At 48.2% G+C, this 13,212-nt stretch overlaps 1 protein-coding gene across 11 annotated transcripts in view; it reads right to left on the bottom strand.

Annotated features, from left to right (window-relative positions):
- PIP5K1A (phosphatidylinositol-4-phosphate 5-kinase type 1 alpha) overlaps positions 1–13,212 on the bottom strand; it is a 44,804-nt gene that overhangs the window by 21,190 nt on the left and 10,402 nt on the right. For 10 of the 11 annotated variants that reach the window (XR_013980188.1, XR_013980189.1, XM_080984633.1 and 7 more), the window contains 2 exons: positions 7,589–7,626; positions 5,655–5,741 (listed from right to left, as the gene is read on the bottom strand). Coding sequence is in view for 9 of the 11 variants with exons in the window: in XM_080984633.1 (XP_080840759.1) it covers positions 5,655–5,741; positions 7,589–7,626 (125 nt within the window). In the remaining 2 variants the exon portion in view is untranslated. Of the gene's footprint in view, positions 1–5,047; positions 5,544–5,654; positions 5,742–7,588; positions 7,627–13,212 lie in introns of those variants that run through there. The other variant, XM_080984627.1, reaches the window with a different exon arrangement.

Below are 13,212 nucleotides of genomic sequence, written 5' to 3'. Positions count from 1 at the left end.
ACAGCTCTTGGCCAGGGCTACCAATTTGCTAGGAAAGATATAGGCAGCTGCCAAAGGAACAATAAGGTGACACCTCTTTATTTGGACAGACTAACAATTGTGAGCAAGCTTTCGAGCTGTCAAAATTCTTCTTCAGGCATAACGTTAAGCAAAAGGCGGGAGACGGGATAGAAAGAAAATGCTGAACAGTCCCAAAGCCTGTCGTTGATGAGAGATTTAAGACGGAACATGGGAGATACTAAGCAGACTTCAGATTATCTTCCTTGGGGTGAAGTTTGTCTGAATCAAGGCTTATGGCTAAACTCGCCCCTCACTGACTATGGACTGTAACCAAGAACAACCCTTAAGTCAGTGTGTTGCTTAATTGCAGCTCCCATCAGTCCCAGCGAGTAGGGTCAGTGGTGGGGGATCATGATGGGAGTTGTAGTTCAGCAACATCCGGGGGCCAAAGGTTCCTCCCCATGCCTGACTTAAGTTAGAGGCATGCAGAATGTTGATGGGGACAGGAGAGGCAAATGGTGGAACACCACAAATCAACAGCCAGTTTTGAATGCTGTGAAACAGAGGAATTCACAAAAGGGAGAAACAAGATAAATCTGTGTATGTTGCAGGACCGAGGAGAAAAACGAAGCACCAGCTCTATTCAAAACACATGGTTGTCTGGGGGAATGGGTGCGCCCAGGCAAGCCTACTGCGCGGTGCCCAATATTATTCATTGTTTTCTATCGGGCCTGTCTGAGAATGTGATGGAAGGACGCACCCCGACAACGGCCTCACTGGATTCAAGTTCCGTCTCGTTCAGCAATTTCTAACACCAGCCAGGCTGTGCGCCTCTGGGAAACACACAAGCCAGCCACAAAGGAGACAAATCACCTCCCTTTTGCCCTTAGAATCCAGCCTTGGTAGACTTCCTTTGTACACGGAGGTTTCACTTAGCTATTGGGGGTGATGGCAAGAGTTTGCTATCCTTCACGAATGCGTAAGAACCCAAGAAGGGCCCTGCAGTTGAATCGGGCCAAAGGGAGCCCACCCGGTGCAGCAGCCGGTTCTTGAAGTGGCCAACCAGATGCCCCGATGGAAAGTCAGTAAGCTGTTCCCGAGTGCAACAGCAACTCTCTCCTCTTGTGGTTCCCAGCAACAGGCATTCAGAGGCACATTGCTGCCTCTGAGCAGAAGCAGAACATAGCCATGCCAGCTAGTAGCCACTCAGAACCTTCTAAACACCTTCTGAAGCCATCCAACTTGGCAGCCATACACGTGGGAGTGAATTCCCCTGTTTCGCTATGCCTTGCGTAGGGCTCAGAAGAGCCCTACTGGATCAGGGTGAAGGCTTGTCTAGTTCAGCCTCCTGATCTCACAGGAGCCAAGCAGATGCCCCCAAAGCAGCAAAAGAACTTGCATTCCCCCCACTTGCAATTCCCAGCAGCTGCCATTTAGAGGCCTCCTGCAACCTGACAGTGGAGGCAGAACATAATATCTGATTGTGCCTGCAGACATGCATTTTTGGACTCTGCAGCAGCTGAAGGAAGGCTGAAAAACCAAAACTGAATCTTGACAAGACAGAGGAACTGTGGGTGGTTCCTGGGTCTGGGAAAATCGGTTCATCCTGCTCTGGTGGGGGTTTCACTTCCCCAGACAGAGCAGCTACGCAGAGAGTGGGGCCCATCAGGGCAGCTCAATTTGCCCCCCAAACGAAGTACTGGTCCATGATATCATCAGGCAGCGCTACAAGACAACACTCAAGGAAAAAGTGGTGCTGGTTTAGGTGGGGTTGGAAGGAGGCAAAACTTCTTGCCTTGGCTGGAAACCTTTTCAAACTCCTACTTTACCCAGGTTAGACATTTGTCACCTTAAAAGAAAATGAAAACGAGGGGGAGGTTTTCCAGGCTGGGTGCTTAGGGGAGATTCCTGCTCGCCACAGGAGACCAGGAAAGTGGGCCCATTGGCAAGGCTGGTGCCAAACGGTTCTTGAGAGTGTGAGTTTCCTTGCAGGGCTCCTAGCAACAGTACAAGCTGCTTGCGGGGAAATCCCCTGCTCCTTGTTCCTTTCCGCCTTCCCATCCCAATGCAAACTCCCTAAGAGCCAAGATCAGATTTCGAAGATCGCAGCCAAATTGGTGCTGGGGTTTTTCCGCCTGTCCCAACCCCAGGATGAAAGGAAACCCTGTGACCTGCCTTCGACAGCCATCGTTCGTCTCCAATGTCAGACAAAAAAGCTTCAGCTTCACTCTTTAATCTGCTGAGATAAAGATCCAAGGTGGAGGCAGCTCCACCTTGGAGACTCATCAACACAGGGATAATTGTAAGGTTAGGACTGCTTACCAGTCCTGTTCCTTGCTGGAGGATTTTTTGGGGGGGAGGCGGGCACGGTGGGAGAGGAGAAAAGATAACAAGAAGCTCAGTAGCCTTTGCTACTGAACCACACCAGAATAGAATCTAGCACTGTGTGCTGCAGAAACCCAAGTCTCGAGAATCTGAAGGCTTTTTAAAACAGCCACCACCACCCAGTTTCTAACTCTAACGCCAGAGAGGGAGCTGCTTGCGTTTCTTATGGATCAGAGGAAGGGTGTCAAGCTGAGATTGTGCCTAACTGTGCAGAGTCAGAAGTCCTCTCCCAGCTAGTTCAAAAGTGTATGAAACTGCCTTTAGAAGTACCTGTGCGACGCTACCTTCAGTCCCCTCCTCAAAGCCCACCATTTCTGCAAAGCCTCTGCCGCAACCTCTTAACCCCCACAATCCACTTTAGCCAAATGCAAGCACATGCAGCTGGAATAATGGCATACCACTGGATTATGGACTGTTTATCTGTACAGTGTGGAAAAGTTCCATGCACGTAGATGGTGAGATATACATAAAAATAAAGAGGTTAAATAGGACCATAAGAAGCTGCCTTATACTGAGTAGGGCCCTTGGTCCATTTAGCTCAGTACTGTCTCCGCTGATAGGAAGCAGCTCTCCAGGGTTGCAGGAAATGGAGTCTTCCCCAGCCCTGCCTGCAAATGCCACCGGGGACTGAACCTGGGACCTTCTGCAGATCCTCCACCTAAAAAGAAGATCCTAGTCCTCATGGTTCTGAACAAAGGACTACAATAGTTTTACAGTGGTACCTCGGGTTACATACGTTTCAGGTTACAGACTCCGCTAACCCAGAAATAGTACCTCAGGTTAAGAACTTTGCTTCAGGATGAGAACAGAAATCGTGCTCCAGTGGTGCGGCAGCAGCAGGAGGCCCCATTAGCTAAAGTGGTGCTTCAGGTTAAGAACAGTTTCAGGTTAAGAACGGACCTCCGGAACGAATTAAGTACTTAACCCGAGGTACCACTGTACATACTTAGGGACGCGGGTGGTGCTGTGGGTTAAACCACAGAGTCTAGGTCTTGCCGATCAGAAGGTCGGCGGTTCGAATCCCCATGATGGGGTGAGCTCCCGTTGCTTGGTCCCTGCTCCTGCCAGCCTAGCAGTTCGAAAGCACGTCAAAGTGCAAGTAGATAAATAGGTACCGCTTTTGGAGATAGAATGCTGAATGGAAGTGGCCTTTAGTCAACCAAGCAAGTTTTATTCTTGCTACTCTCCTCACTATTATTTACACAGCACCATCTACAGTGGTACCTCAAGTTACACACGCTTCAGGTTACAGACTCCACTAACCCAGAAATAGTACCTCAGGTTAAGAACTTTGCTTCAGGGTGAGAACAGAAATCGTGCTCCAGCGGTGCAGCGACAGCAGGAGGCCCCATTAGCTAAAGTGGTGCTTCAGGTTAAGAACAGTTCCAGGTTAAGAACGGACCTCCGGAACGAATTAAGTACTTAACCCGAGGTACCACTGTAGTAGGAATTTGCCTTATATCAAGTCCCTTGTCCATCTTGCTCAGTAATGTCAGCACTGACTAGCAGCAACTCTGGTTTCAGGCAGGGTGTCTTTCCCAGCCCTGCCTGGAGATGCTAAGCTAGGACCTTCTGCATGCAAAGCAGATGCTCCACCCACTGAGCTACAGCCCTTTCCACAGCCATGGACACCCTCAGCTAAAACCCTACTCTCTCCACTTCAGCCTCTCTAAATCTGAAACACAGGGAAAGCAAACTGGACCCACTCTAGAGGGTTGTCATCAAGGATCCCTGAGCCAATATATGTAAAGGCTTGGATGTGGGTAGCCAGCATGGGGCCCTCCAAATGTGGTTGGGACTCCCAGCTACCCTGAGCCCCAGCCAGCGTGATCAATGGTCAGGGATGATGGCAGTTGCGGTCTGAAACCACAGCATCCAGACAGCACCACGCTAGGTACCTTTGGGCTAAGAAACAGAACTAGCAGTGACTTGTGAGGTGCTGGAAGACTCTGAGCATAAAACTGCCCTGTACTATCAAGCACTTTGCAAAGCAGAACTGAGCAACAGGCACAGCCTGTGTCACAGAACTCTGATTGCCCATGCCTGTCCAATAAACAGACTGATACTAAGAGGCTGAGCTAGGGAGATGGGTCATATGTGGCAGGACGGAAGGGGGGGAAATCCACACCAAAGGCCGTCCGCTCTTGGTTACAAGTTTCAGTGCCTACCTTGATTTACAAACAGGCGTGTGGGGTTGCAATATTTGCGTGCCACTGGAGAGCTAAAAGAGCAAACGCCACACAAGAAGAAGCCAACCCCCACCGCCTTGGGGGAAGGAGGGTGCCGGTAAACGCGCAAAACAACAGATCAAAAGGAAACAGGAAGTGGATCTCTCTCTCGAGCACAGCTGCCCTGGTGAGATTCCAGAGCACACAAATGAAAAAAGGAACATAAATATTTGCAGCCTGATCTTCAGTGCCAGAAGTCAAGAGCCTCCGAGTAAATGTCAGGAGGAAGTACTCTGAAATTATGAGGGAATTAAGAACGGCCTCTCCAGCTCATCCATGTTGGGAGCACTAGCGATGACTCTTCCCAAATGCCAGGAGTATCTCCTCTCTACTACAATTCGTGAGTTCCTCCCTTCCCTGTCGCCACAGTCTTTTGCACATGTTTTGAATTCCAGAAGAGATCGGCAATCCCCACCCAGAAGGCCGCAACTTACAGAAAAAGACAGGCGTCGGAACGGACTGATCGTGTCAACCTCCATTTCATCCAGGTGCAGGGAATTGGCTCTGGGTCAGAGCGAGCTGGAGCATAGCTGTTCAACGTCAAACTACGTTGGGTCCCGAAGAGTCCCACGTTCAGCCCGCATGCCGGCAAGAGAGATACGCGTCCACCATAGTTTGGTTCAAAAAGGAGAAAGAAATCCCTGGTTGGCTGGCCAGTGCTGTCTCCCGACAGCAAGGGGGAATTGAGAAACTCCTGAAATGGGGGCAGGGGGGTGGGAGGGAAAGTCGGGGACCTTCTTTCCAAAGGCTTAAGCGAAATCTCTGTGCTGGGACAGTGACGCCGCAGTGGGACGGTTCGGCCTTTGAGCCCCTGGGATCTCCCGACATGTGACCATCAAGCGCTGCTTGCAAAGTTTTGACGTTTACCTGGATTGCTCCAGCCTTTTATGCTCAGCCGGGTGACTCAGGTGCTGGAGGCTGCTGGGCGGAATCTGCTGAGGGAGGAGGGGCGGAGGGGGAGGGAGGGACATGCACACACAAACACACTCCAGGGAAGAGAGAGGGAGACGGAGACACAGAGAGGTGGAAAAGAGCACTTGCCTTCTTGTACGTGGTTTCGCCGGTGGAGTCCACACCCCTGTGGCCTTTCTTGATTGTCTGTGAGGAGTGCCCAGAGGCACCTGGCAACTGGAATCGGAAGCAAAGAAGAAAAGAGAAGGGGGGAGGTGAAATACAGGCTTCAGTGAGATTTTAAGTATCATCCTCTATGTTTCAAGACTCACCATCCCTGGCTGACAACGGATGATAAAACTTCAGGGGGCTTGATTTGGCCCATAGGTTTGCTAGTTGCCGACCCATGGCATAAGCAGAGGAAAAGAGAGAAGGGACTTGGCACATGTGGGATAGCTCAGTTGGAGGAGCATGAGACTCTTAATCTCAGGGCTGTGGGTACGAGTCCCACATTGGGCAAGAGAGTCCTGCACTGAAGGGTTGGACTAGATGATCCTTGTGGTCCCTTCCAACTCTACAATTCTATGATTTGGGGAGGGGGCAGTTCTAGCATCTGTTCTAGAGGCATCCATACACTTTATAAAGCGATGGGGCTTTAGAACAGAAAGAGAGGACAGATCCCTGCCCCAGCTGGCTTACAATCCAGACACTGATTGTACCCTACAGATCCTTTATTGGCAGGAGTCCTTTTTCCTCTTATTCCCCTTCCAATTTATTAATGGTGGTACAGCCACTGGGGACTGCCTGGCTAGCACTGACCCATGACTGGGCTTCTCAGCGGTTGTTCCCCGCTTTCGAATGCCCGCCCTGATGAAGTGTCCCTGTCTCCCTCATTACCGACTTTTAGGAGGAATTGAAAATCATTCATGTTAATGTTTTTAACATTTGATGCTTGAAGAGATATTGTTGCCGACAACCCTGAGATCACTGTTTTTATAACTTTTTTTAACTTTTATGATATTTTAAAATGTATAATAATGTGTTCACCACTCTCTACTTCGGGAGGGAGTGCAGAATATAAACTGTAATAACAACAGCAACAACAACAGATACAGAAGAGAAAAGAGAGGAAAATTAAGGTGGGGTAAACAAGAGAGGAATGTGCTTTTTTTTCAGAACAGGAGCAGGTAGAATCTAAAAATTCCACACGGGGGAGGGATAAATGGAGTGAGATAGCAAAAACACAATTATACCTATTTAGTACTTGAGTTGCAAGAGGACATGGAGACTAGGGACTGTGCAAGAATTTCAAGAAAATGTGAGGTTTAAGGGGGGGGAATACACAGCAGCACCCAAGTGTTCTGGGAGGCATTTCTAGGGGTAATGGGGCAGCATGATGAATAAACTGAGGGAGCAGGGGGCCTTCGGACAGCTGTGGGGGGTGGAGCTGAAAGAGTGGAGGTCATAGGCAGGGGTGTGTTTAGCTGCAAGAGCAAGGAGACACAGAGGGGAGAGGAGACAAGTCTGATGTGAAAGGTGTGCACTCAGCAACTGATGTTTTTCTGCTCTGGAGAGCTGTTATAAAGCAGGAGGGAGCCCCAACCTGTCAGGAAGAGGGCACGGATGGGTTGCATGCACACGAAAGCTCATACCAATAAAAAACTTAGTTGGTCTCTAAGGTGCTACTGGAAGGAATTTTTTTATTTTGTTTCGACTACGGCGGACCAAGACAGCTACCCACCTGGAACTCGGACAACTGTGTCTTTCCCCAGGAAAATGCACGCAAATATATCCCTAAGGGCAAAGACTGGGCTCCCACTCTGTATTTATATAGTGATACACGAATACATCAAATCAAGTCAATATTCGGAATCCTTGGCCTAAAATGCCTGCTTATTTGGGGCAAGATATTCTGTGCGCCGAACATTCCTCTCCTGCACACGGCACCCATATAGAAAACTGATGGTTAGCAAACTGATTCCAAGAACGCGGAGCTTTCAGAACCCACACCTGCAATCCTTTGAATGCAGTTGTTTTGCTTCTTGCGTTGTCCTCCCCCACCCCACCCCCAAATCGCAACTTACCTCAAGCGTTTTTTTAAGTGTTGCTGTCCCGGGTGTTCCTGGAAGAAAGAAAAGGAAGACGTGAGGAGCTCTGCTATGAAACAATTTTCCTAGCTGCTCAAGGAAAACCCTGCCCAGCCATAAACCTTGCCAGGTGGAGAACGCTGCAACTGGATCAGGCCACGGGGGGGGGGGGGGTCTAGCCCAGCACCCTGTTCTGCTCTATGAGAAGTCCACAAGCAGGATCTAAGCTCAGCAGCACCTCTTCCCTGCTGGCCATTTTCAGAAACTGAAACTCAGGGGCACGCTGCTGAGGATCCCAGAGATAGCATACAGCCATCACAGCTAGTAGCCATTGATGGCCTAATGCGCCACAAATCTGTCGGCTAGCTTACTTATTCCGTGTATATCTCAACTTTTTCTCCATGCATCTTTGGTGGTTTACCTGCTTCTCCCCCTCCTCATCCGTCTCCACAACAACCCTGTGAGGTAGATTAGATCCGAGAATGAGTGAGCTGGGGATTCAATCCCTGGTGTTCCTGCTCCTAGTCCGACACTAACAATTACACCACACTGGCTCCCTCAGTTATTTCCCTCTTCCATCACAGGGATATTGCAACAATGGGGTCTTTTGGGGGGGGGTGAGAAAGAAAATGGCACCCTGGGCTCCATGGAGAGCAGGCAGGATAGGAACGAAATATGGAAATAGAAATGCCCAGGGAGAACAGCACTGTAACTATAAACGTACAGAATTGTAGCGTTGGAAGGGACCCCAAGGGCCATCCAGTCCAACTCCCTGCAATGCAGGAATCACAGCTAAAGAATATATTTAGCCAATACGTAGTTGTGAGGTCAACAACTGGCTTATCACAATGTCACCCCAGTCTAACTCTGTTGCCCGAAGCATCAAGGAGCATCAATACCGGACTCAGGCTCAACCGGATTCTTCAAATTCCTCAAATCTTGTGTAAACTGAGGGACACGCACAACAGAGATATGACTCAGCCAGATGCCAACAGCTTAAGTGCTTTTCCACACACAGAACACACAACCCAGCTCACTGCGAATCCATCAGGCCCAGGCTCGGCAAGCTCAGTGACAGAAACTCAGATATATAAGCTAATCACCTAATGGCACCTTAAACATGGGTTGCGGTTGCCACAATGGACTGTCTAGGCACCATTCCCATCCCGGAAATAATAATAATAAATTATTTTATTTTTATTACTATTATGATGATGGTGGTTTCTATATTAATTTATATTTTAAAGAACAAATCTCAAAGTGCTTTACATATAAACCATCCCAGACCCTGTGCTGCTCACCCGAGGCCCTTCTTCGTGTGCCTCCTCGTGAGGACTGGAGAGCGGCAAAACGAGAATGGGCCTTTTTTGCAGTGGCTCCCTGTCTGAGGAATGCCCTCCCCAGGGAGGTTCGCCTAGCACCTTGTTTATTTATTTTTAGGCCCCCGGCAAAAACATCCCTCTTCAACCAGGGGCTTGGGGTGATTCAGATTCTACAGCCTTTTAAATGTGACTTTGGGAAGGGGGTGGGATTATGGTTTTGGTGTTTTGGTTTAATTATCTACTTGTGTTTTATCTTGTATTCCGTGAACTGCCCTGACATCTTTTGAGGAAGGGCGGCATATAAATTTAATAAACAAACAACACATGAAAACATCAATTCAGAATAAAACAAATTCACGATTCAAGGAAATATTTCAGATCTTTCTCAGCCGACCAACAGGGAGGGACGGTGCTGGGAGCTGTACTACAACGAAATCTGGAGGACAGCTGGTTAGCCACCCCTGCTTTAGGGAATGGGTGAGGTGAGGAGGAGAGAGCAGTCTGCTTCATAAGGGCTTTGCAATTATGGAGCACACGTCCTCGGGCACAGAAAGATGTACGACACTATCCAGAAGAGAATGCAGCATTCCAGAGTCTCTGTTTTTTGCAACATGAAAACAACATTGATGGCAGCCCTACCAGAGGACAGGTATCATGGCTGCCAGTTAGCCACCCCTGGCCTAAGGTAGTCCTGGGTGGAACACACCCGCGGTGGCCGGGGGCGGGGGAGAGAGAGAGCGCGCAGGTACCATCAAATATTAAACAGGCAGTCTCAGGCAGATCAGCCCGAATTTCTACCTGACTTGATACTGTATTTATTATATTCTCTGATTTGCATCGTAGGTCCTTTGATGACTAAAATGATCATTTGTTGCCCACAGGAGTAGGTTAATAGCTTTCCAACACATGCAAATAAATAATATAAAATGCCAGGGTACCCAATGCTGTAAGATGTTGACTTCCCTAGGAGTAGGACCCCTTTCTTCCTCAAGATGGATTTTGGGGGTAGGAAAGTGGAGAAAGGGCTTTCTCAGGGGTCAGGCTCAAAATCATAGTTTCTGCCCACCTTTCCCAGTGTTTTAACAATACACATGTGGAATGAGGCAGCTGTGTAGCATGCACTGAAATCCCACACGAATGCAGAAAGCCTGTGGCATATAAGCACAGACTTCAGTTCCTAAGAAACTGTTGGGCTTTTTAAAGCACGTTCCTAGACCTCATCGTTACAAAGATATGCTTCAACACATGCAGGAACACTGCCCGGCTGAAAATCAGCAATATAGGTGGCTGAGTAGGCTTTCTATAGCCCATGTTTAGAATTATTATTTTTTTCTTTTTGAATGATGCAACGTAGGAAATAAATAGATGTATATCTCTCATGCGCAAACTTAGTTTGCATAAATTATACAAGTCACAGAACGTAGCTTTTCTCTGTGCAGACAGCCAATGGGTTTTAGGGTGGAAAACACGCTGCACTTCTCACACACCTGCCTCACAGCTCCTAACTCGACTCAACGTGACTTCGCCAGGCCTTGCCCTGCATTCTCACAGCCACCACCCATAAGACCTGCATAACTTTTACCCTACCACTCAGTAGCCGCCAATTATACTGGTTGGGCCCGCCCACCATGGTCATGGGCAGTCAATGAACGCAGCTGCATTCAGCTTGCTGCCAGCACTCTCCCCTTGGAAGGCGGCCTGAGACAGGTTCCGGTATATGCGCTCAGAGGTTCAATCACACTCTTGAACACTCTTCCCTCCCCGCACATCCTGTGCTCCCAAGAAAAAGGGTGAATCATCAGCCTGCTGGGTTGCCAAGCATGCTCCGTCATGCAGAGACGCGTGTCAGGATTTCGGCAAGTGGGAGGCTGGCATGAACAGCAAGGAGACAATCTGTTGAGGGTTCAAGAGAAGGGCGCTCCTAAGAGTCCAGCTTGCTCCCCGCTGCCTGGAAGCAGCCCGGCAGCTTGAATGAGCCAAGTGGGTCCTCTTGGCTTCAAGGATGCGCAGGGGAAACTTCCCCAGGTGACCTCTCGGAGCTCGCCGTTCATCCCCGAGAATCAAACTCCAAATAGCTGCCTGCTTCTGGAATATGCACCGTTCTTTCGGCTCTAGAAGACATGGAGAGCATAAGGAGAGCTCTGCTGGATGAGACTGAAGGCCCATCTAGTCCTGTATCCCATGTCATAAGGCTTCAAAAAAGACCTCAAGAAGGGCACAGAGGGCAAAGCTCCCCTTTCACCTCCCCCAGGCTCCTGGTCTTTCAGTGGCCTGTGAACACAGATGGGCTAGTGGGAGTCATAATCTGAAACTGCTGGATGACATTAGTTTAGGGTGTACAGGGAGTTGAAAAAATATTAAGGAACTTTCAAGCAAAAAATAAAAAGGCACCCCCTAGTGGACAAGGAAAATGGCAGCAGCAATTTTTACAAAGCCTTAGAATCACAGAAACAAAAGAGTAGGAAGGACTAAAATTTATTTACATGACAAATTATTAGTCATGTTGTCAACTTGGACTACTCCATTCTCATACAGTGCAGTAATATCCTCTTTGCTTAACAAGAATCATACAATAAACGGGTCCAGTAAAGAAGGATTTGTGAGGAGAGAGTGATTATTCATGAAGGAGGCATCCTAAGAAAAAGACTTGGTTGCCCAAATGTTTCCAAAAAACCCAGCTACTCTGCGGGAGGCTACTCAGTTCATTTCAGGAGAACATAAACCATGAAAAATAACAATAAGAGGCCCAGGAATGTATACAAAAGGGAGTGGGGTGAAAAAGGCTTTTTTAAAAAAACCAATTATTTTCTATTTGGGCAAGCAACAGTCAGCACATCTCAGTTGCGTGACTAGTATTCACAAAGCAGAATGGAAGGGCAGCCCAATCAACCAACACTTTTACCTATGGCACCCTTGGGGTAACTAAGGATTGTTGGGGCTCGGAGAAGGGCCTTTATGGAGCCTTCTGCCCAAAGTTTGAAAAATGTCACTTTTACTGGGGGTTGGGAGGAGGAGAACAGACTTCTGTTTTCCATGAGGCATTTAAACTGATCTAGGTACTGTGGCTATACTTCTGTTGTGTGGGTTTTTTTAAATTAATGTTTGGTTTCACGATGCCCTCCCCGGTCCAAACTTGTTGACTGTTTTGGTGCATTTGGAAGAGTGGCATACAATTGTTTAATGATAAATATAAAGGCAGTCATCTCACTAGAAGCGCTTAACAGCTCAGGGAACCTGCCCTGCTGGCCCTCCACATGGAAGAAGATAGAAGTGGAAGGCAGGCTCCCCCCCCCATTCAAACCCGGAGCAGCAATGTAGCTCAGCCTTCCCTTCCCATTCACGTCTTCCCTAAAAAGGAAAGATCTTGTGCTTCTGGCCTCACCCACCATATGTAGGCAAGGCCTGGAGCACACAAATATTAACTGAAATAGTTTAAGTAGAATCTAACCTACTATGAAGATTACCAAACACTCAAAGGAGAGAAATAATAATCATGGGGGACTTCAACTTCCTTGATATCTGTTGGAACTCAAACTCTGCCAGATTGCAAGGTCTGACAAATTCCTCCAATTTCATTTCCCAGAAAGTGGAAGAACCAACAAGGGGACCATCTATCTTGGACCTGGTCCTCACCAATAGGGAGGAACTGACTGATGAAGTGGAAGTGCTGGGAAACCTGGAAGGAAGTGATCATGTTCTCCTGGGTTTCAGGATACAGAGGCAAGGGAAAACCAAGTGTAGTCGGACATGCACTCTGGGCTTTAAGGAGGCCAATTTCAGAAAGCCGAAGAAGTTACTGGGTGTGATCCCGTGGTCAGAAATACTCAAAGAGAAGGGAGTCCAATTAGGATGGGTGTTTCTAAAACCAGTAATATTGAAGGTCAAAATACAAACAATACCAACAAGAAAGAAAAATGGGAGCCATCTAAGGAAACCGGTGTGGCTGCATAAGGAGCTCACAGATGAGCTGACAGTTAAGAAGGGCATGTATAAGAAATGGAAGAAAGGGGAAATTGCAAAGGAGGAGTATACACAAGTAGCCAAAAGTTGCAGGGGGGAAAGTCTGGCTGGCTAAAGCTCAGAATGAGCTCAGGCTTGCAAGAGAGGTTAAAAAGAATAAAAAAGGTTTCTTCGGCTATGTCCGAAGTAAGAGAAAGAACAAGCAAGTGGTAGGTCCTCTGCGTGGGGAACACAGAGAAATACTATTGGGTGACAAAGAAAAGGCGGAACTACTCAACACCTAATCTGCCTCTGCCTTCACCCAAAAGGAAAGCGATGCCCAACCTGGTGATAACAGAA

Source organism: Podarcis pityusensis, assembly GCF_964106645.2.
Source record: "Podarcis pityusensis genome assembly, chromosome: 16".
Taxonomy (NCBI): domain Eukaryota; kingdom Metazoa; phylum Chordata; class Lepidosauria; order Squamata; family Lacertidae; genus Podarcis; species Podarcis pityusensis.
The sequence above is the reverse complement of the archived record's forward strand: the minus strand, read 5'-3'. Positions and strand labels throughout refer to the sequence as shown.